The sequence below is a fragment of the Amblyomma americanum genome, chromosome 5 (assembly GCF_052857255.1).
Source record: "Amblyomma americanum isolate KBUSLIRL-KWMA chromosome 5, ASM5285725v1, whole genome shotgun sequence".
In the NCBI taxonomy this organism is placed as follows: domain Eukaryota; kingdom Metazoa; phylum Arthropoda; class Arachnida; order Ixodida; family Ixodidae; genus Amblyomma; species Amblyomma americanum.
This window is the reverse complement of record NC_135501.1, coordinates 28,116,268-28,141,183: the sequence shown is the minus strand read 5'-3', so window position 1 is coordinate 28,141,183 and position 24,916 is coordinate 28,116,268. Positions and strand designations below refer to the sequence as shown.

General features: G+C 47.1%; 1 protein-coding gene across 5 annotated transcripts in view; it reads left to right on the top strand.

Moving 5' to 3' along the window:
• LOC144132350 (uncharacterized) overlaps positions 1 to 24,522 on the top strand; it is a 69,173-nt gene extending 44,651 nt beyond the window's left edge. For 4 of the 5 annotated variants that reach the window (XM_077664683.1, XM_077664681.1, XM_077664679.1 and 1 more), the window contains 2 exons: positions 12,879 to 13,084; positions 13,581 to 21,305. In XM_077664683.1, the coding sequence (XP_077520809.1) occupies positions 12,879 to 13,084; positions 13,581 to 13,826 (452 nt within the window). In that variant the 3' untranslated portion in view covers positions 13,827 to 21,305. Of the gene's footprint in view, positions 1 to 12,878; positions 13,085 to 13,580; positions 21,306 to 23,773 lie in introns of those variants that run through there. The other variant, XR_013314792.1, reaches the window with a different exon arrangement.
• The last annotated feature ends 394 nt before the right edge of the window (positions 24,523 to 24,916 follow it).

Genomic DNA, 24,916 nt, shown 5'->3' with positions numbered 1-24,916 from the left:
CACGCTAGCTCTGTGTGCAGTTTCACCGCAAATGAGCCAGCGGTTCAGGCGGGGAAATTTTTGAAAGTCTTCACGATAAAAAACGCACAATACTGTACTATACTATAATTTAGTTATACTATATTAGTCATACTTGTGTTATACTATATTTCTCCATTTGTCCTTGTTTCCTGAGCTGTTGTGAATAATGAATAATGTGAGAATTAAGTTACACGTGGCTGAGTTCAAAGCGCTTACAATTGAAGGCTTTCAACGAATGATTCAGTAGCTGGGCTTTCCACAGCACTGGCTGGCAGCCGATTCCAGCCGATGTCCCTTTATTTCCGCCGGCCGCAGCTCGGGTGCTTAAGATATTAAATAGCAATTGCTGCGGCTGGTAACATCTTTTCCTTCCCTTTTTTTGGCAGTTATAAACCACTACTGTTACTATTATTTTAAAAGAATTAGCAGTCATTGTCACCTCCCCCCCCCCACACACAAAAGACGAACAAATGAACTGTACACTCGTATTAATGTAGCTACATTAATCAGTGAAGCCCTAAACGCGTAAAAATGGTTGAGATGCACAGAATAAATCCAAAAAGATAACTACGATGATGCAAAGAAAAATTGACCAGCCTTCAATAATACAAATGAATATACGTTTCTTTGATATATACGTTGGAAAAAGAAAGCCAGCTGCCAATGAAACCCTCCCATTTTATGCTCTATCTCATTGTATCTAGTGCGCGTGTGTGTGCGTAAAAAAGTACCACAAATTTGTTATACAGATAGACACAGAGGCTTCTGAGGTTTAAGGACTATCGGTTAAAGATACTGAAAACGGAAGTAGCATGCGGGGATTTCGGAACGGGGATTGTCGTATAGGACTTTTGAAATGGTGTTTCTGGAACGAGGCTTTTGTCACGCGGGGATTAGAGAACTGGGCAAACGCTGCTAAGGCTTTTGCGACGGGTGTTTTGCATTGGGGGAAATCGTGCTACGCCACTTTAGACAGACGACGCTCTCGTACTATCGGGGACAAAGGTGCCAAGGACGCGCAAGCGCCCGCTCAGAGAGCAGTTCGCACTGCGCACAACTAAAGCCCCTTGATAATTTTAAAATTATCGTGGTGCTTTACGCACAACAGGAGGCGCCACCAGGATGGCCGTCGTTTCTGGCCTTTCATAGCCGCCGTTAACAGCACTTGCATAACGGTATTTAAGGTATTTAAATTGCATAAAGTTGTCCTCCCTCAACATCCTACCAGTAATGTTGTCCTCAACACCGTCTTTCTGCATGCTGACCTCAAGAGTTACCCGTACTGTGCTACCTACTTCCGAGACGCGCCCGCGCAGATTTGAGACCTCCGTGACATTCTGTGTATTGGGCAGTACCAAATGAGCCACGTTTAGATGGTTATCTCTGATCCAAGCAGAAGCTTGTTGACAAAGCCGAATTCCTTGCCAAAGGTCTGAAGTGTACGCTATACGACACGGACACCAGAAACGCGCAAGTTAAACTGCTTTGGCTCCCGCGTTGTAAACAGCACCGGAGAATTGTGGAAGCTTTGGAGCCTTCTGGAACTGTACAAGCTGTCGAACGTGAGAAGTGACGATGCCCCGGTAGGGGGCACGCGGAGAAACAGTGAACCGTGAAGTCTCGCTCATGCTCAAGGATGGAGTGTCAACAAGTACAGTTCCTCACACAATCAATGTTTTCTGGGTACAGGAGTTACTCATGATCCCAGCTAAGCCTTCGCTGTGTCTCCGTTGTAGCCGGGTTGGCCATGTACTGCGGCAGTGTGATGAGATATATGCTGACAGGATGCGTCGGGGCAACTGGTCACATGAGGATGAGGTGGTGTCAAAACACACTGTGAATGCGTCGGACGTTGTGGACGCGTCTGGCGAACTGAGTCATGAGCTCCCAGCAGAAGGGGGACCATAGTCTTCTGCACAAATAGCAACAAGGGACAGCCTGCAAGTACGGACCATCTTGGGTTCGCGTCTCCTGACCCAAAGCCTTCGGACCCGGACCTGCCTGAGCCTGCCACTCTGAATCCTGTACTTGCTGCTCAGGATCCATTTGTCATTCAGGGATCGTGGCAGCTGGACACCCCATCTGTAGAGTTAGTGGAGGCGCTAAAGCTAGTGAATGTACGGCAAGCCTGCTCCGCCAGTGATGCCGCTTCATTGCTGGAGTTCAGCAGTGTGCCGAGTAACGTGTCAGCCTCTAGCGTGTTTGGTGCTCCTTTGGTTGTCAGCGTTGCGGCGAGCGACGTGGTCCAGTAGGCATTATGGGCCGATGCCTTGGCTGTCTCGGAAGAGGCCATGGACAACAGCGCACCTTTGGAGCATCCAGCAGATGAGGAGGTGTGTGTCGGCGGCGATGAGCAGAACACATGCGTGTGGTGGCACCAGGAAGGATGACTTAAAAACGAAGGTAGATGTCTGCCCTAGAGGCCACCGAATTGCAGGCGGGCTACCCCAGCCCAGGGGATGGCGTCGAATGAGACATGCACTGAAAATCGGGAACATTGCAATATTTCAGGTCGCTACCCCTAATTTTAGTGGTTCGCGTGATCGTCGAAGGCAACATCAGTTACGGCATCTTTTAAAACAATGGAGTGTGAGTGTGGCAGCCATCCAAGAAACCAAGATGTCGTCTGATGAGACTGAGGCTTTCTACAGACCGCCGCTTTCATGAACGAGGACGGCGCCTAGACCCACGCTGCTTGCGTCGGTATGGATTTCAGTCTCGGCTGTTTCATCAAAGTGCTCAAGGACCGGAGGAGACTGTAAACGATGCTGAAGTTCCTTGTAGGCCTTCGCTTGCGGCGCTTTCCATTTAAATGAAATGTCTGCCATTGCCAACTGGGTGAGAGGCTCGGCGACGCGCGAAAAATTCTTGACAAATTGTCGGTAAAACACGCACAGTCCAAGGAATCTGCGCACAGCTTTCTTGTCGTTCAGGGGCGGAAACTGTAATAAAGCGGCTGTTTTGGCCAGGACATACTGCATCCTTAGTTACGATGTGGCCTAGAAACAGCAGATCTAAGTGGCACTTCTTTCAAGGTTAGCCCGGATGACTTGATTGCTTCTAGCACCGTTCGAAGCCTTTTCAGGTGGTCATCAGAGTTTGAGGCGAAGTCAACGATGTCATCGAAGTACACGAGACAAACATGCCACTTCAGGCCTCCCATCCATTACCTGTTGGACAGTTGCTGGCACGGAACAGAGTCCAAATGGTATCAACTTGAGCTCGAAGAGGCCATCCGGTGTGGTTAATGCGGTCTTCCATCGGTCTCTTTCATCAACCTCTATTGGCCAGTAGCCGCTCTTGAGGTCCATCCAAGAGAAGTACTTGGCGTTACAGAGCCGGTAGAGTATGTCGTATACGAGGGAGGGGGTAGACATCCTTCTTTGCTATGTTGTTCAAGCGGCTGTAATCGACGCAGAGTCGAAGTGTGCCGTTCTTTTTTCTTACAAAAACTACCGGTGCCGCCCATGGGATGTTTGATGGCTCGATGACGTCGTCGCGAAGCATCTCTTCCGCTTGGTCCCGGATGACTTGTCGTACTCGCTGCGACACACGGTAAGGGCTTTGGCGAAGAGGTCGGGCATGTTCGTCGGTTTCAATGCAATGTTTGGCAATCGGCGTTTGTCGGACTTTTTACGGCGACGGAAGCCCTCGCTGTAGCGTTGAAGAAGGTTGGGTATATTATCCTGTTGGTTCTGGGGCAGGACGGGGCTGATGTCGAAACTAGGCGAGTTCTCTAGGTTACGCGAATCTTCTGCGGATTGGTCGGAGAGGGCGAATGCGTCTTTTACGTGGGATATTTCGTTGAGGAAAGGAATCGCCTTTCCTCAGTTAACGTGCCGCTATTCTACGCTGAAGTTTGTCAGCAGTACTACAGCTTGGCCGTTGTAGAAATATGCGATGCCTCTTGAGGTGCCGATTCCTTGGTCTAGAAACAATTGCATGTTCCCCTTCTTCAATGTTATCGGCTTCCGTGGCGCCTACAGGGACGATGACGCTTGAGTGGAGCGGGATGCTCTCTCGTTCTTCCAGGACACTCAAAGCAATGGGATGTTCCAAAGTTCGCATCGAAGAGACGGCCTCGTCCGTAGAAAGTGTGACCAGCTTGGATCGCAGGTCGATGATCGCCTGATGGGCATTAAGGAAATCCATGCCCAAGATCACTTCGCGGGAACATTGCTGTAGCATAACGAAGGTCGCAGGATAGGTATGTCCTTTGACGGTCACTGGCGCTGTCCATTGTACCGATGCCGCAATGAGGTGGCCTTCTGCGGTGCGGATTTGTGGGCCGTCCCAAGCCGTAGTGATCTTTCTCAATTGTGCGGCGAATGTTCCTATCATCACCAAAATAATCGGCTTCTGTGTCGACTACAGCGGTAACTTTGCGGCCGTCGATAACCACTTCTAAGTCGGATGCGCTGGCTCTTGAGATATATGTCATCCTCGGCGGAAGGTCACGACTTCGTCGGGCATGTGAATCGTCGGTAGGGCGTGTCGTCGAAGCTTTTCTTTGTGGCAGCGTCATTCCGAAGTGTGATTGTGTCGTGGTCGAGCTGGTGTTTGTGTGCGACATTGGCGTTTCGGGTGCCGAGTTTTCATACGGCGTAATCAGTTAAGGATCTTCGCCGTTTCTCTGGTGAGCAACCTCGCCTCCAAAGGTAGCTTTCTTTAGTTTTCCCTGCGAAGGCTGGGGGACCTTCCGCGAAGACCCGCTGCGTAGCTACAGATTAGCGACAAGAAGTGCGAGACTGATGGCGATGGTGAACGGGAATGGTGATTAGGCACGTGCTCCTCTCGACGCAGGTTGTCGTCGACTTCTTGCGGGTGTTGGCCGAAGCGTGTTCGGGGCGCATCGATGGCAAAACCACGAAGACCGATACGCCAGTACGGGCAGTGAAGAATATGGCCGGCCTCATCGCAATGCAAGCACAGGGGGTCTTTATCGCAAGTCCTCCAGGTGTCCCACTTCCTGAGACTTGAGCGTCTTTCGTAGGCTGGGCGGGCGGGGGCAGGAGGGCGGCATTTTGGTAAAGCTGATTCACGTCGAAAACGAGGACTTAAAGTGTGTAGTTGGGGCTGAGGACTGCGTATTGCAGAGACGTAGGTCGTGGCTGGAGCTTCAGCTGGAGGTGTGGAGCCAAGCGCATGCTGCCCTTGTTTGGGGACGCTTTCCTCAAGTGTCACTACTTGAGGCTGGATGGAAAATGGGAACAGGCGACGCAGCTCTTCCCATGCAATTTCATTGATGACACCCCGCAGGTTGCCTCTGAATGCTGTGGCATCCGAGGTGGTTGTCGAGGTCACTTCGAACTGTCGAGGGAAATGGCGGGCTTTTGCTTCCAATGTTTTCTCAATGGTGGCCGCTCCGCTGGAGAATTCAGCGATAGTCTTCGGTTGATTACGGGTCAGACCACCGAAAAGTGGCGCTTTGGCACCACGCATCAAAACTTCCAGCTGCTTCTCTTCCGTCATAGCAGGATCGGCACGTCGAAAAAGGCGCTGCATGTCTTCTACGTATGCGGTCACTGTCGCATTCGGGTGCTGGATGCGTGACTGTAGAAGCAGCTGCGCTCTTTCTTTCCTGATGATGCTTGTGAATGCCTGAGGAACTCTCGCTTGAATGATTCCCACGTCGCTAGAGAAGCTTCGCGGTTTTCAAACCAAATTCTGGCTGGGCCTTCCAGGGCGAAACGTGGCTCACTTTAGTCTTGTCATCCCAACTGCTGAATACGGAAGACGAAGACAAAGACCTAGTGGGTGGCTACGTGTCTGCTTCTAGGTCTGTGTTTTCGCTTTTCGCTGTCTTCTCGCGTGTGGCGTGGGTCGGACAGTGCCCTCCGTGAGACCGAATGCTGACGACGCCCCTGCGGAGAAATTCCCGGCAAGGTGGGCGCATTCTCAAGTGAGAAAACCCAACCGGAACCCTCAGGGGCAGGCTAGGCTTAGCTCGGCGCTGCCGAGCGAGGCCGCGCTACGCGTCTGCATGGACTCTGCGTTGTCGACGACAGCTACGCGGATGCCCGCTGTGTTGCCACCTGACGCAGCCTCCACGTCCACGCAATTGTCAGCACCTCCGGGCCTCCAGCCTGCGCCGTCTTCCGATGCTACGACTTTGGCCTGTGACATGGACTCAAGAAACTGTACCCGTCGCGCCAGTTCAGTATTCCCACCAAGGGCCGTCACCAGCGTCTGAGCCTCCTCCACAGATGCCTCCCGTGAGTCAAGGCTCTCTTCCGCCTTCTGCGAACTCGTTCCGCGTTACCATCAAGCCTACATTGCGCTTTGATATGACTGCCATCCCTGCCCGGACTGTTCAAGCCACAATTGACCACGCTCTTGGCTCTTCGAACTACTGCGGGTTTGTCGTCCATCGCCCATCGAACACCATCACGGTAAACTTGTCATCCTTGATGGACGCCCAGAAACTTTGCACAGTTACGCGGATCCCCCTGGATGCAAGCAAGCATGTCCCGGTGCAAATATATTTTGCATCTGGTCCTGACACACTCCGCTGCATGGTTTATCATGTCGACAGCACGAGCCCTCCCGAAGAGGTGCTCGCAAATATTCGCTGCTCAACTCACGTTGTACTGCAAGGACGGCCTATGGGTCGCCGGGGCTCATACCTGCTCATCCTGCAAGGCCCGTTGACTCTCCCGAAGTACCTTACCTACTACGGTGTGATCGTCAAACCACAGCCCTTCCTCGTCGTGTTTTTTGTTATCACTGCCACAAAGAAGGACATATGCAAAAAACCTGCCCTAATCCAGCAGCTGTGGCCGACATGAATGAACCAACAGTTCCTTGTGCCCTGTGCAAATCGCCGGACCATGACATTCGCTCCCCCGCTTGTCCAAAGAAGAAGCAAGCGAAGAAGTTTCACAAGTCGCCTGCAAACTGCAAAAATGGATGTTCCTACAAGCAATCGCTTTTCAGCTCTCGCATGCGACAACGACTTCCCTGAACTTCCTTTATCTGGGCCCGCTGCTCACCATACGTCTCCTCACCAGCGTACATATGCACAAGCGGCTCACCTTCCCGGATCAAATGGTAAGCCAAAACGCCCAGTGCATCCCTCACATGTGGATACCATAGATGAAGACACAGCTTTAGACAATGCAATCGCGGAGGCTTGCCGCCGACTAGACGAACTCACCCAGCGCCGGGAACAGCGTCGTTCTCAATCCTCTCGAAGAATTCTAATAACTCTGGAGCAATAATCATAGGAATCACCTAGGGTAAGCACTGGGCCACAATCAGGTGCCGACCACCTGTTAGCCGTGACTACCCCGACAGTGGATAAGATATTAGCGCTGATGAAGCAGGTGACATCCGTCATCGTGGAAGCTCTTCGGCCTCGTCATGGATAGCGCATCATCATCGATGGTGGTGCAGTGGAACTGTCGAGGATTCGCTAATAAGGCCTCTGAAATGAACAGCCGCCTTCGCGACGGAAAGCTGAGGGCATGGGCGTTCCTACTGCAAGAGCATAATGCACTCCCACGCCTTTCAGGTTTCTGCGCATACCATTCACCCTCTATCCCTGATCGCCGTTGCACCGCCTCCTCCCTCAGCCCAGGTAAATCTGCAATTTATATTCACAGTTCAGTTCCGCACACACCGCTCGACCTTTCATGGTGGTGCAACACACGTCAAGAGGTTGTCGCCCTTCTCGTAAAACCTGCACGCACACCCCTTGTCTTAGTTTCATTTTATAGTCGTCCTGGCTCCGCATCTTCCAATCTGGGATGGGTTCGTTTTCTACGTTCTACCAACTCGGGTATCCCTATTCTCGTTGGTGGTGACTTCAACGGTGCACACACTGCTAGGGGTTACCCATCGGATTCCTCAAGGGGTGCACATATCCAAGGTAGGTTTTCGGATCATTCCTTTCAACTTTTAAACCACCCGAATACTTCTACCCGCCAACGAGGTGGCCCGTATTCACCTGATTTGACTTAGTGGTTAGGCCCCGCTAACCCTCGTTGGGCTGTTGATTCTGATACTTGGGGTAGCGATCACAGCCCTATTTTTATCTCCCTCACGCCTACGCGTCTACGGAAAATACGCCGCACTGTACGAATAACATCATGGGACTCTGTACGCGCAGACAATCATTTATCTACATTCAACCCCTCTTCAGCACTGTCTACTCTCTCTGCTGTTCTCGCTACTCACACCATTACCACTACTGTAAATGAAGACGACCCAAACCCGGACATCTCTTGAATCTGTGGGCTCTTCGTCGCCAGGCGGATCATTACGCTACTCGTCACCCCGATGACCCATCGGCTCTTCCTACTCTTCACCGCGCTACCTCACGGGCGCGGCGCTATGCAAAGCGGCTAGGCAGGCAATGCTGTGCTGCATGGTGTGCCCGCCTGTCCTCTACGCAGGGCAATCGACATCTTTGTAGAGTGTTTCACGCCATGGAGCGCCCTTCTCAGGTTGCAGATTACACAGAGAGCATTTGCCTCGCGCTAAATGTGGATGAGGACACATTTGCACAACAAGCGGCCCGTCAATTTTTTCCAAACCATGACTGCACCGCTACGTCTCCACCTGACTTATCGGTTACAGAACCCTCCGATGGGATTACTTCTGACCTCACCATGGCAGAGCTGCAGGCCTCCATTGAACGTTTAAAAACTACTACTACTCCCGGGCACGACGGCATACCTAACTCCTTATTCCGTAACTTGGAAGGGAGGGCTTTGCAAACCCTAATTGATACTTTTAACGAAGTGTGGCTTTCTGGCGTCATGCCGGGAGACTGGAAGCATTCTATTGTGGTTCCAATACCCAAGTCAGGTCAGCCTCCAGTATCTCTCTCGGCCCTTCGTCCAATTTCCCTTACGCCTACCATCTGCAAGCTTTATGAAAGCATTCTAGCCGCACGCTTGTCGTGGTGGCTGGAATCCCATGATTGTTACCCAGATTCACAAATTAGTTTCCGCCCACAAATTGGAACGGAGGACGGCCTTGCTACTTTGGCTGCTGACGTGCTTGACCACTCTCCGCAGAATCACCTTGTACGAACCGTAATCACTACAGACATAACAAAGGCATATGATAACATCCTTCACTCTGCCATTCTTGCCTCCCTTCAAACTCTTGGTCTTCCTCACCGGTTCCTCCTCTCCAATCACGCCTTTTTAGCAAATCGAACCTTCAGCGTGCGTGTCCACGGAAAGCCTTTTGGTAATTTCGCTTCCAATAGAGGAGTGCCGCAGGGCTCCGTTCTCGCCCCCACATTATTTAATGTGGCTTTAATTCCTCTTGTTCGAGCCCTAGAGTCCATCCCTTCTATCCGCGTGCTTGCGTATGCCGATGATATAACGTTGTGGTGCTGTCATCCAGATGCGTCTATTCATAAGTCGGTCCTTCAACACGCGTTGGATGTATTGACATCTCGCCTCCCACCTCTGGGTCTAACACTCTCCCCTACTAAATCATGTTTCATTCGAACTGGAAATAAAGCCGGCTTACGGAAAGCTCCCCCTTTAAATTTTACGGTACATAATTCTCTGATTCCTCAGGTAGAAACTGTTCGTATTCTTGGTCTTCTCCATACATCTGGGACTGGCACCCCGTGGCTGACAGCCACCCGTAAATCGGCTCACGCTACTCTAGGTCTGATTCGTCGCATAGTTATGCGCTCTGGTGGCGCACGTGCTCATACGGCCCACCAGCTTGTGCGCTCTATCCTTCAGCCACGGATAGTATATCAGGCACAATTTCAACGTCTCACCCGCAGACAGTGGGACTCCCTTGAAGCTATCAATCGTGAGGCTATGCGCGTCATAACATATCTGCCTCGTTTAACACCCATACCTGTGCTACAGGAGTTCGCCCAACTTAATACACTCAGTGAAATCATCTACCAACGGGTGGCAAATAGAGCTCGAAAACAGTCTCTCAAACTTCATCGTTTAAAGACACTTCCACCGTGGTCCTATTGCCAGCTCACTGACAATCGCCCCACTGTTTCCCCGTCGGTATCAGCAGCGTATCTGCCTGAAGGGTGCATATTTTACACGGATGCATCACATTCTGCTGAGAGGGGAGTTACTGCTGTGTATAGTCCATCTCATCCGCATCTCAACTCTCGCGCGACGTATACTGCGGATACGTGCACTCCCCTGGCATTGGAACTTCAAGCCATTTATAATGCCATTGCTTCCCTTCCGCTCGTTACAACATTCAAAACAGTTCATATTTACACCGACTCCCGCGCCGCCCTTAAACAGCTGAAGGCTGTTTGACGGACGTTCCAGATTTCACAATCAATTCATGTGCTCTGCGCAAAGTATCCATGTCCTGTGCGCATGCACTGTATTCGCGGCCATGCCTAGGATCCACATAACATTCAAGCGGATGCTATGACTCATCTTCATACATTAGACGATCCGCAACCTTCCCCTCTTCCCCCAGATCCGTTCCTGTCCCATGTTTCCGATTCCGAAGTTCTGCGCCAGCGAACACGCGCTCTAATTCCTCCGTGTTCGCACCCTCTGCCCCGTAGTCTTACTCGGCAGGAGGAGGTATCCGTGCGCCGGATTCGGGCAAGGGCGGCTCTGACACCATCTGTCCGTCATCGGTGGCGTGCCAAAGATCTGCCAGCACCTGACAGGTGCCCTCACTGTAGCGCTGCACCGAACATTTGTGATGTGCGGCACTTGTTGTGGACGTGCCCAGGGACGGCTGCTATCAGAAAACGGCTCCTCAGGGAGGTGGGCCTGCGGTGGAACCGCGGAAGTGACTACGTGAAGTGGACTATGGACCACCGTTTCATTAGCAACCTCTGCGACTACTTCAGAGCAACGGTTCTTCACTCCTTCTTTTAACTTTCAATCCCGTGCATTCCTTCCCCCTCCTTCCTTTTTTCAACTTAGGCCTCATGGCACACTTCTCGAATAAAAAAAAAACTGCTGAATACGGACACGCTTAAACTGGCCCAGCCATTCTTCAGAATCCTCACCCGGCGAACCGTTGAACGTGGGCGGAAGTCGGGGCCGGTGAAAAATAATGGGGGCCGGCTGGTGTCGTAGCCATGGTTGACGTCGGCGCTAAGGAGTCCTTGTTTACTGGTGTGTGGTCCGGTAGTAGTCCGTATTAATTGAACGCCTACGGAGACGGCGTCTGCTTCTCTCACCTCGTCTTCGGAAGCGACGACTTCTGTGGCTTTCTCGTGATCTATTTTTTCGGGACGGCTCCAGATGCTTTGGCGGCTCCCAGGGGGTGAGGGCGACAAAGACATCTGGTAGTACCTCCACCAGATGTCACCTAGTGGTGACGGCAGTCCGGGCAGTGAGGAAGACAGCGAAAAGTTCTTCTAAAAGAAAACTGTTTATTGGGCTGACCTATACGCCCACAATTCAAATTCTTATTTAAGCATTGCATACATTGATACTGAGGGCCGTATACTAAAAGCCACACAAACGACTTGACCGGATCCACGGCCCCATACACGTGACACAGGCGGACGCAGCAAGAAACAGTGCATAAAACAGTGCATGGACTTATTATTTATACAGAAAAACATAAAATAAAGAGAAATAAAAGAAAAGGAAACACGAAGATGCACTGAAAAATCTGCTTGTACAGTAATATTTGAATACCTTGGAAGGAGAAGACGTAGCATCTGATTTCCGTAATTCGTTCTAGTGCGTGGAGTTCCTCCCTCTTGCAGCATGCGAGTGCTACGAGCTTTTACTCTTTTTTCGAGGTGCGAAACTAAGTTAAAGAAATGATTATTGTACTTAATGGCCATTTTATAGCGCCTAAGAAGCATGATTTTGTGAAGGCAGGTATTGCAGGTAAACTGAGGTCCTTAAACAGGGGTTCTGTGTGGCATCCCTGTGGATAACTAGTTGTAGCAAGGATTCCTTTCTTTATAATTTTGTGAAGTTTGTTAATGCTGGTGATAGGGGTGGTTGCCCAAACTAAATGGCAATAGTTTATATGGGATGTCAACAAGGTATTGTAAAGAATGAGTTTGATGTTTCTTGGCCAATAAAACTAATTTGTTTAGTATCCCGCACATCCCGCACGCGCGAAATCCTGGCAGCGACTAAATCTATGCGCATGTTCCAATTTATATGTTGCTCAAGGAGAACGCCAAGGCATTTAATTTGAGACGCAATTTCAATCTGTGATGTTCTATATTTGAATTCTAACTTAATGTTTATTTTGCGGTTTTTCGGTCTGAATGACTCGGTCTAACGGACTGAATGACTCGGCAGCGGCGAAAGCAACAAGTATGCTCGGCGGTCGTCGAACAAAATGCGTGTAGTTATTGACCGCGCTGAATTTAAAACTGGCAATGAACCTTCGAGACAAATAACCAAAAGCAACTACAATAATCTGGAAAATTTTGGAAGCAGTTGTTCGAGGGCACGATCAATCGAGATAAGTGTATGGCGCATCTCGCGTCACAAACAAAAGGATAAAGCCGCCTGCGGGGGCCTTTGAGCGTGAGCGAACAAACGGTACAAAGATGCGCAGCAATATCTACACTACATACTCGTATCACTATAGACCACTAAATGTCATAACTCTATATCCATTATAACGGTGCCGTCATCATGTGGCTTTTTTCGCTCACAGGATTTTCGGCGAATGTATTTTTAATTGCAGTTTTAACCGAAAGCTTATTAACTTGTTTGTTTTATTTAAATATTTTTTAGGTCCAGCACACGACCTCAACCTCACCTTTTGAAGTTTAGGTGAGGTTGAGTGAAGTGGCCTCTGAAAAAAAAAAGTGACGAACGACCTCTCTCAACCTGACTGACGCGCGACGGTCGAAACCACTCAGCTCACTCTTGATGTTGAAGTCGCCCCTGTTCGTCCTGCAGGTTCGGGCGTTCGCGGCTCCCCGGGTCGTGGCGCTACGACCGGCGGCGGTGGGTCCCCTTCGGCCGTGGCGGCTGCCGCCGAAGAGCGCCAGAACTTGACCTGCTACACATGCAACTCGCAGCTCGAGGGTGAGGGCTGCCGCTTCCCGCACAACATGAGCCTCGCCATGCGGCGCACCTGCCCACCCTCGCACCGGTTCTGCACGGTGAGCCTCCAAGATGATCGGGTACAGTGCTAGCCCGTTCTTGACTCAGCACCTCGCGCGAACACTGGCTATCTCTTGGGGCTGGGATTCCGACGGGGTTGCCAGACGTCACTGGGCGAGCAAAGCCACCAGGAAGGGCCAGAAATGCCATTGCTGTGGGCATCGTGTGGGTTTCGAGGCTCACCGGGAGTGAAGCGCTCTGTTTACTCGCTGTTAGTACAGTAAATACTGACAGCGGCCACGTTTTCGTCATAATCATCGCAGCGATGCTGCTAGTCATAGTAATACCAAGAGCGAACGAACACCTTGAGGTAACCTCACATAACCGTCTCCATGACGTACGTGCCATCAACTTCCGTTCACCACACGGCACTAGGCGCTTCCTGTGTGGCCACCCAAATCTACTCGTGACCAACATTATGCGGATGTCAAGTGCCAGCTATATTTAAGCAGAGTAAAACTGTGGGGAGGGAGAATGAAAACCTGGCGCCTGCAGGTAACTCGCGTGGACTACAGCGTGGACCCCGGCGGCGCAACGCGGGCCTTCTCCATCGAGCGCAACTGCAGCGAGCACTGCACCACCGAGTGCGTGGCGGTGGGCGAGCGGCTGCGGCTGTACTTGTGCCGCTCCTGCTGCACCGACAGCCTCTGCAACACGGGCAACGGGGCCCGCTCCGCGCTGCTCGAGGACCGGGTGGCCGTGCCGCTGCTCGTCCTGTTGGCGGCATGCATGCTGGCCTAGTCTCGCTGCTTTCCTGAGAGGGAAATGCCACTGCATGTAATGGTGGAAGGGCGGAGGGATGATTGAGCTGATTGGCATAAGCACGGTGACATGCATGCAGGGCTGAACCAAACCTTGAGCAGCTTTCACTCATTAACGCGCTGAGGGAACTAATTTTTTTTAGTGGAGAACGTCTGCCCTCTACTTGTGCCCCGTTGGGGGAAAAATAAAGAAGGAAAGCGCGTGAAGCAGCGTCACACGGAGGATTGTGCTTCCACGGGCAAACACTTCTGATGAGTGATGCACCACTTGTTTGAAAGGGAACCCTGGGTTCTGAACAGCAGTTGATAGCGGGCGCTTTGGCAGCTGCTTGCATACCCACACTCACGTTCCTGTTGTTGCTGTGTGATGTGTTTAGACTGAGACTCGTGGCATAAACTTGGCATTCAACACTCTGAGAGAAAAACGATATATTGTTTGCAGGTTACTGTTACGCTATTTGTATCAGCCTGTGTTCCCTTCACCTCCACATTCCAAACTGAAGTGGCGACCAATTAAATGTAAATAGACGAATGATTTATCGACACATTTGGAATGCTGACAAATGCGTCATCACACCACGTGGCAAACGTTGACTGTGTTTTCATGAAAACACTTGTGTGTGTTATTTGCTGCTACGTGGGAGGCCTTGTGCAAGTCGCCCACATTGACTGCACTGTGTGCGCGCAAGTGCGAACAAAAAAATGTTAAAACGTTAGCTTCAATCGCATAGCGAGCAGAGGTGGTCGCTTATTCCTATTAAACTGTTTTCAGGATGTGCTTGTGAGCAGGGAAAAGTAATTCTTACTCTGTGAAATAGATATATTTCGGCCTCTCTTCCTCATAGCACCGCGATTATGCGAGAGCGTAGTTGTGCGTTGAAAGCTGCCCGTAGCGAATCACACAAGGGGAGCTGCGTTTATTTCTCTGTGGGCATTACTTCCTATGACGAGGCTTAATTAAATGTCCTCGCTGCGCAGAGAGAAAAGATGGGCACGTTGTACTTGCCGGACATCCTCCGTCTGGTGCTGTTGCAAGAAGGTTACAAATACAGGTGTTCTGCTATGCTTCCCAGACAGGGCGATGGCAGGCTTCGTCATGAGGGGAAAGTCCGGCTCGCGGCCCTGTCCATCGCGTTAAGAGTAGAGGCGGTGCAATTCGCCCTTGAAACATGTTAGACCCGGCCGCGTATTTACGTTTGCTGGCCGCTGCAGACAAGCCCAATGTTGCCCATGCCAACGCGCGCGCGGAGCAGCTGTTGCCATGACAACTATGTACATGCCATGGTTGCCTGCGCCAACGCGCACGCGAAGCAGCTGTTCCCATGGCAAAATGTGGAAAATAGACGCGACGCCGGTAATTGCAAATGCGGCGCCCTGCCGCCTCTGGGTGTTCGTGCTTTTCGATGAGAGCAACGAGGACTGCCGCTTGCGGCGACTATCAGACTATGAGAGTGCCGTTTGGACAAGCTTAATTCAAGGTGGGTATTTTGTTCGCCTTCATTCTTTGCATCAACGCCGGTGAGGCGGTGAAGCAACGATGTCTGCCGTAGGGGTGGTATGCGATAAGTTTAACGAAGGTGAGTAATTTATCTGTGACAACTGTGCTGTCCCAGTTTTTTTAGTGCGTAAGAGACTACATGAATACATGGCGTAAAAGAATGCCGTTTGGGCAATTTATCTGGAACACTGGGCTGTCCGTTTTTTTTTCTTAGTGCGTAAGAGACTGCATGAATACATGGCGTAAAAGAGTGCCGTTTGGGCAAGCTTAATTCAATGTATGTGCAAATGGCTGCGTTCCACGACCACATAACAGTTTATCATGTGGACTTTCTTCTTAGAGAGGAACAGAAAAGTTGTGAAGAACAAGGTACCGTGAATGGTGCAGGTAAATATTTTAGGTAATTTTTTTTTGTTAAAAATTTGCCACAACTTGGGCTATTTTCATCTTGTTCAATCATGGAAATGTTTTAGAACCTCCTGGTATTTTCTGACTTTTTTTGGATATGCCCAAAATTTGGTGCCTACGCACGCACGCAGTTTACTTGCAAAATCAGCTGGTGATGACAACACCTGTAGTTCACCTTTTGGTGTTTTCCGTCTTATTAAAGCTCAGTTTTCGGTGACAGCAGTTCCTTTGACATTAGAATATCATAGTCTGTCGAGTAGCTGGTCAACTTTAATTTATCCGCAATGTTCTTTTAAGTTTTGTTTGATTTGTGCCCAGTCATAACTGAAGCTTATATTGTGTGTAGTTATGCAGCATTGATTTGGGGGCTGAAATTTTTCAGAGCACTTTAAAATTACTCTCAAAAGTGCACTTCATCCTTAAATAATTTAGTTAACATGAGGTTGACGATTGCTATGCACTGAGAGAGCAATAAAACCCGCTCATAACTGTACGTTGTACAAAGATTGCTTTTAAATATCGGGTCTAAAGTTGTGTAAGTGAGGTTGTATAAGGACTAATAATAAGCTGGTCCATCCAAAAACAGATCTTTCATATGCGCAATTTCATATTCCAGAGAGCTGTGGCGTACAATGTTTCTGAACGGCAAACACTGAAATATACACCTCATTAGTGTTGCACCCAGCTTCAGTGTATGTTGACTCGAGATAGATTGCTCGAAATGTAGGTGCATGAAACTATATCTGAAGGGAATTTAGTGAGGAAATCACTTCCTGTTCTCAACATTTGAAAGGCTCATACATATAGTGTAACGCTGAACAAACTTGCAAAGGCTTAGTCCCGTTTTGAGCTGTGCTAATTTCCCTTGCAATTCTACATGTATGAAATTATATGCATTTAAAAAAAAGATGAGGCCAGGCATGGTGTCAGTGAGGCCATTAATAGTTTCATTCTTGCTGAGATGGCCGCTTGTGCTGCTAGCTAAGCTTTCTCCAACCGTTACGAATTGCAGACATGCTCATGACAGAAGAAAGTTGGCACATTTTGTAGGTGCCAGTCAGAGTTCTTTCATACATTGCACAAGTAGTGTACTTTATTACATAGATAAGCTTCGTGCAGTTACTATAATCTGAACTGCATGAAAAGGTTCATGTATTGTGAACATGGTTAAACAAGAATAAAGGGAGGCCACAGTAAATGTCATACTGTCACTCACTTTTGAAAATGACACCTAATTTTAGTTACATCTTGTCTTCTCTGTAGTGAAGCATAAGATATTAGAATACATGGATCACCACATGGTATTTAGCTAGGCCTGCTATGTGATTTAAAATTCAATTTATTTTCTCATGCTGTTTCGGTTTAGACAGCCGGACAATGGCTATGACATCAAAGGTCAGTGTAGATCACTGCTTCTTCAAATGTAGTCATTCTCACTCTTGAGACAGGCTGGTTTTAACATTGCAGTTAATGAAAACAAAGAAGGAGCAGTTATATTGCAGTTTATTTTATGCCGCATGTGGCGTACATCAAAACATCAAGAGGAAATTCGATTGTAAATTATTTAGCGACTGATGTGTATGGGGTGATCCATATATACTAATGTCTAACGCATCGTTTTAAACAAGAAAACACGCAAAGATTTGGTGGGTATAGTACTGCAAAAAAAAACTGAAAAAGCAAGAAAGGAAGGAGGACACATGAGAACTACACACACACACACAGCATTTGAAGAGCAATGAAGTGAGGAAGCGAGTGTGTTCTATGCCTTACCTGCATTATGTTTCTCACGTCAAGAAAGCTGCAGGCAGGTAACGAGTAAGCCTATGTTTTTGGTGCCATTTATGCGAGGAGCTCCAATTTTTTGTGGACTTTGGCAATACATTTTGCTGCATGAATGTTCTGTCTTGTCAAGCTTAGAGTGGTGTTCCTATGTCATTTTAGAGGCATGACTGCTTCATGGTGCTTTTCCAAATACACATACTGACTATAAATATGAGAAAAATGTGGAGATGGTGCAAAGACAACGGCGACATTCTTGAAAGAACAAAAATGAACAAGGATACTGTACCATTTTCACTATGAGCTCAGGCCCACCTATTGATTTGTTGAATTCCAACAGCATTTTGTGAATGAAGATTCATCTAGGACCACTGTTTATTTCCAGAAATGAGACCACTGCTACTCGGAACAGTGAATTGCAAAAGCTACAAAGGAATAATTTCAAAGCATATTAGGAAAAATAAATCGGTCACAACAAGAAACACACTGACATCAATGGCAAATATGTTGAGAGATGTTTGAATGAATAGACTCTTTTGGTACAACCTTTGTCTTTCGTTCCATCAATTAACGGCCTCAAATTTTAGACCTCCTCTCGTAAGCTTTCCAAGGTGTACCCAAGGTTAAGAGCTGAAAGAGTTAACAAAAAAAGACATAAGCAAACACAATGCGCCTCAGGGCCATCAACACGGCCCTTTATTCCAACTTGCGGCTCATTCAAAAACATCCCATTCGGTAATACTCTCTCAGGGGCTAAGTTGGTGCATGGTTTTGAAAATAGACGCGCAAAGCAGACAACGCTGGGGGAAGACAGACGAAACAAGGCCAACTGTTTATTCACCTATTGAAGCAAGTGAATATATAGACAAAAAGGCAAGAGCGGAGAAGGACCTACACATGCGCACAAGCAGAAACAATAAGCTAACAAATGGCTATAGAAAAAAATGTCTCAGCACATATCTAAAAAGACACTTTCTTTTCTGTCAATTGTAAGTGAGGGTGTGCTTACATAATCTCTTCTGCCTTTGTTGATGTGGAACGCCTCTATAAGATCACGGGCTGTAGTATCTTTGCCCCTGCTTAGGATTTTTGTTTCCTTCAGCTTCGCCTGGCATTTTTTCTTCTTTTTCCCTGCAGGCTTTACAGTAATGTGGTAAGAAAGAACCCGTGCCGTTCTTTATTGCGTGATTATGGTCAGCAAGGCTATCAATAATACATCAGCCCGTTTGGTCAATGTAAGATTTCCCACACGTCAGCGGGATCTGATAAACTACGCCCACTACACATTTCACAAACAGCGTCACATGCTTTTTCTGGCATTCTGCTTTTTTCGGTTTGTTTGAATCCATTTTGCCACACAAGGAGAACAGCTTCTTGGGGGTGGAAAAACTACACGAACTTTAAACTTTGCCTCAACATGTTTCAGATTGTGTTCCATCTTATGAATATAAGGAATTATCACAGGTTTAGTTTTCTGTTTAATAATAATAATTGGTTTTTGGGGAAAGGAAATGGCGCAGTATCTGTCTCATATATCTTTGGACACCTGAACCGCGCCGCAAGGGAAGGGATAAAGGAGGTAGTGAAAGAAAGGAAGAATAGGTGCCGTAGTGGAGGGCTCCAGAATAATTTCAACCACCTGGGGATCTTTTGGCAACATCGTTTTTTGCTCTGTTATTACATTTTTCTTTTTTTAACATTTTTCAGTAACACTTAGGCAACTGAGCAGAGTAGGATAGCCAGCTTGTTGAAGCCTGGTCTAGCCTTTTTGCTGATCTATTCACTCGCTGTCCAAGTGAATACACAGTTGCAGAGTTGCACTCGTTTCGTCTGTCTTTCTCCTGTGTTGTTTGTTTTGCGCAGTCTTTTTTCAAAATTCCATTCGGTGACACCTCACTGCCCCAAATGGCGGAAGTAGATGCACATCTGCTTCTGGCATTTTGGCCAATTAGGTGTCACTGAAAGGGATGTTTTCAACAGGGACACAAATTGGAATACAGGCCGAGATTCGCCTACCGTGTGGGAGTATGCCCATTTGGCAATGCACTGTAGTAAATGCAAGAAACATGGCTGCTGCCCTGCCCTTGAAAACACAGTGTTCTTTGCAAAGGCAAGAGGTAAAGCTCAAAGGAAGGTAACTGAGGCTTTCATATCGCTAAGAATGCCGACAAAAGTATATAGCACGCCATATACATCATTATCATCATCAGCATGACTGCGCCCACTGCAGAGCAAAAGCCTCTCTTATGTCCCTATCATTAACCCTGTCCTTTGCCAGCTGCAGCCACCGTATCCCCGTAAACTTCCTAATCTCATCCGCCCACTTAACTTCGTGCCGTCCCCTGCTACTGTTGCCTTCTCTTGGAATCCACTCCGTTACCCCCTAAGGACCAATGGTTGTTTTGCCTTCGCATTACATGCCCTGCCCAAGCCCATTTCTTCCTCTTAATTTCGACTAGGATGCCATTAACCCGTGTTTGTTCCCTCACCCACTCTGCCCACTTCCTGTCTCATAACGTTAAACCTAACATTTTTCTTTCCATGGCTCGCTGTGTTGTCCTTACCTTAAGCTGAACCCTTTTCGTTAGCCTCTACGTTTCTGCACCATAGGCGAGTACCGGCAAGATACAGCTGTTGTACACTTTTCTGTTGAGGGATATTGGTAAACTGCTATTCATGATCTGAGAGAACCTTCCATATGCGCTCCACCCTTCTTATCCTTCTAGTTATATCCCTCTCATGATCGGATCAACAGTCTCTGCGTGCCCTAAGTAGACGTATTCCCTTACCACTTCCAGCATCTCGCTTCCATTTGTGAACTGCTTTTTCCTTGCTAGGCTATTGAACATTACTTTGGCTTTCTGCATGTTAATTTTTAGACCCACCGTTCTGCTCTGCCTGTAAATCATTGATCATGCTTTGCAATTCATCTCGTGAGTGACTCAGCAAGGCAATGTCATCAGGAAATCACAGATTATTTAGATATTCTCCATTAACTCTTATCCCCAGCTGTTCCCAATTCAGGCCACATGATGTTATAACCATTTTTTTTGCTGTAGTATGCAGTCTCCCTTCATATTTTGTGCGTATACAAGGTGTCTGATTTAATTCAATACAAATGGTTTATTAAACATTGCATTTGCTGTACACCACAGCTTTGGAAGTTGAATAATCGGTGAGGCTGATGCCTCAGTCAAGTGCAATGTAAATAATAAATGCTTATACATCTAACACTTTCAGATTGGCTTTTTAAATCTTGCGTTTAGGTAATATCTTTAGGAAATAACATGGGACATCCTGTATACCATGAATATCCCGCCCAAACATTAAATTATTGCTCTCTCTTTGTACCTTGCAATCACGAAGATTAATTGCCCTAATCTGCTTATTTCACAAGATAGTCTATAGCACTAATCTTTCGACTCTCCCTCTTGCCCAACCTCACCGCACCTCGCGCCGTTTAAACAACCATCTCAGCTTCAAACGCCTTTCAGGTAAAACCGTTGCATTCAATTCATCCGCTTTGCCGCAGGCTATTGTTCACTGGAATGGTCTTCCGGAACACATCGTCAATATTCGTGATCCAGCTTCTTTTAGGACCGAAATAACAGCCATTTTTTCTAACTACTGACGCGTCAATAACTATTGTATAATGATGTTCTTACTGTTTAATGAGTACTAACAGTCAATCAGCATTATATAATCGTGTCATTCATGCTCCTGTTATTACCCCTATTTATGTAATCCCCCCCTCACACAATACTCCATGCTTGGAGCCTGTGAGGCAACGTGAATAAATAAATAAAAGAATATATGAAAACACTGAAATGGCTCCGTTGCGCCATCTTCTCACAATATGTCCAATGCTAGTGGCAATTCCTAGAGTTTAGCATGGCCGGAAATAAAAGCAGCGTTTTACCGGACGGACCATAACAGGTGCTGGCACCACATCGCTGGAACTCCTTTATAAAAATTTATTTCTCGCCAACAAAAAATATTTTTCCAGTTTTTTTAATAGGCGAAACTAAATGGGTTGACCATTTGGCTGATTTTTTTGTCTAGCACCGTTGCCCACATAGCGTTTTCTGGTCCTCAATGTGGCTGTTTCCACAGAAATCTATGTACTTTTATTAAATTACAGAACAGCGCAAGGTTCAAGTTTAAATCAAGCAGTGCTAGATCAAGGTTTCAGGCAAAACTCCAAAAAAGTTAGCTTAAATTAGACTCCAAGTTTAGTTTAAAAAATGCGGAAATCTTAAAATTTTTCTCCTGTTAAGCACTTCCATTTTAAGCTAAAATGGCATCATCCACAGTTTATTTTTTGAGGCATGACAGGGCACCTCGATACCTGACTACGTGCAGAGATAAACTTTGCCAACAAGGACCGGTTCCTGAACAATAATTCTTGCAAAATGCCCAGATGAAGGTCATGTCTTACACTTTGGTGCATAATATACGGAGAAAATTTTTTTTTTCTTTGAAAGGTCTCTACACTTCTGTTGAGACTGGTCTTCCATGAATTTTCTCAGCAAAATCTAAAATACCAAGAATTTGGTGCGTCTCCTTTCGTGTGGAATGACTCTGCTGTGCCCAAATTTAATTCTTGAAATCGACTGGGAAGTACTGTAAAAAAATTGTTTCATGAACCTCGGCGGCTGTGAATAGCGACGAAACATTCAAGAAACGGGCAATTTTCTCTGTTAAGGTTTTGTGCCTAGATACATGCCTTACAGAGCATACTTGTCCCGAACAGTTTTATGTTTTCTGGACCACTTGTTTCGTTGCACTCCTAGGACCGCAGCCCAGGTGTAGACAACTGCTTTTTTTCAAATTTATGAATTTTAAATTTCTTGTATGAAATTGTCTTCTCACTTTAATCTGTCAACAAACACTGAATCTCAAAAATTCAAATAAAAAATTTGAGCTTTGCAAAACAAAAAGAATTACAAGAATGACTTCACCCTGCAAGAACAATTAATGTTGAACTAGCCTTCTGCCATATTTTCTTAGCTTTGCGGGTTTCAAGAAAAATATATATCGGAAAATAATGTTCTGCACATAAAACAGTGACATTTGGTGAGAGCAGTCATAAATTTATTTTTAAATTGCTCAAAAAATTTCATGTAAATGCAGCTAGAAATAAACTAAATTTTGTTGAAAGTTGCGTCCCTTCTGAAATGGAGGTATGGGACAGACTGCGGGACATTATCATGCTGACTTGAAATCCTATTGTTTACATCGAGTGCCGTATTGCTTGCTGCATTGCCTTTCTGACTGGTTCTCGCATTTCCTTGTCAAGTGCGAGTGAACTTTGAAAATGGGCAAGGTGCCACCTCTTTTTGACACAGAGTGGCACATGACCATAAATGTTGTTTGAAGTAATGGCCATTTGGGAATCACTAAGTGCCAGCAGACTGGTTGGAAATATGCAAAAATCCCTCTTGCTTGACACTTCAGCAGCCGACCATGATGCAGGAATACTTTACTGTGAGACTGTTTATTGGGTGCACTCCAGAAACTCCATGTTGTAGCACTCTGTATGTAGCCACTGTCTGCAAGTTAGCACATCTGTTCTTCCATGGCCGAGATAAAGGTGACCCCCTGCCATCATTCGTATCCAAAGAGTCTCCCTATGCATCACTCCCACTATAGTGGCAGTGTTTATCATGCTGTTCGACCTTTGATACAGCCACATTAGAAGATGCATGCAAAGTTAGTGGGCTTCCTCATAACAGGAACGTTGAAAGGACTCTCAGAATAAACACTGAAGCTTGTTTGGCTGGCTGCTGTTTATTTCAGAAAGTTTTGCATAATACCTTTTCTGTGTGCTCAACTTACTGCCCTACCATTTATGTATTTTTTTGTCATAGCAGGGATGAGGGGCGTTCTTTAGGAAGGCCATGCATATTATGGGAAACCAGGTGGTGTTCTTCGAATACTGCATGGTTGTAGAGGCATGCCTCGTTAATATGGTACTTTCGTCCCCCGTCAAAACTGTCTATAACAAATTGGAAAGCAAAATAAAAAGAAGACATTTATTCAGATATATACACTGGGATTACAGTATGCTTTTCTGCATAACAACAAGCAGTGAGTTGCAAATTATAATCTTAGAAACTTGAACATTTTCCCGGTCGCAAAAGTTGTACTGCGGTAAGAAGTGCCTCACAGGCCATGAGAGACATGATGGCAAGATTCGCACTGGGTGTCCGATTCTGTGTTTGCTGTTGTATCCACAGTGGCCCTGTAGACGACTTGCTTGTTCACCAGTTGTTCATCACTTCCTGGTCTACTGCATCAGCTGCAGGCATTCCTGAAGACTCACGAGGAGGATGTCATTGATGCGCACATTCATTTGCTTGTGACCTCGCTGTGCGGAATGCGGTTTCTTGGCTGCTCTGTATCAATGATGGTGAGCCAATGTATATGTGGGCTTTGTTGGCTATGCAGAATCCTTCCAGGTTTCTGTGTGCGTTTGCACCTTTTGTACTGGAGTTATAGGTTCCCTGGTTGACCTATCTGTTTGCATATGTTTCTGTGTTCATGTTAGCATCATTCGCATATTCCCTAACGAAATTAAAATTCTTGTGCAGAATGTCTGCACAATGGCAGACACTGCACTGCTGAGTTGAGCCGTTCCCGAATCTGGCAGTATCGATGCTAGAGTCTGTGCGTCAAAGCTGAGGTCAAGTGTTGGACCTGTCTAACTCCCCAAGTTTAATTTCGGTTTCATTCCTCACTGGTTGGACTAAATTAAATTGTTCTTGCTGCTTATACTTGTAAATTTAGAGCTTTGAACTGCTGTTAAGCTCAGTGGCTCTGCACTTAACCGCAGTCATATCTCAAGACCAAATACCGCTTAATTTTCACTGCAACTGTTTTTCTTGTGTGCTTCTTTTTTTCCGAGTGGTCATCACAATGCAAGTGAACAGCTTTGTTTTCATTATTTTTTGAGTGGCTTTGTTCTCTTTGCAGGCGCAGGTTGGCGCAACAAAGGTTGACGAAGCTTCCATTCTTTTTTTTACAATGTTGAAATGCTTATGGAGGTGGTCATTTGAAAATTTATTTATTTTCACATCCTGCAGCCTCAGGTGAAACTGTGGCGTGAGGAGCGAAAAACATATGTACCCCAGTGTGCCCTTCTGAACACCTGCCCGATGACAGCAGGGTCTAATACACTGAATATTGTGCAGTGGAATTTTTCCTTACATATTTCTTTGTACACTTTTTTCCTAGAAGTGGTTGCCCTCATCCTACAAAGAAATGCAGCTAGTGCTGTGCAGAAAAAAAAACACTGACATTAGTTTGCTGCCTGATTTTTAAGCTATGCAACAGCTGAAATGCGCTGGAGAATATACCTCAACACCCGCCGCGGTGGCTCA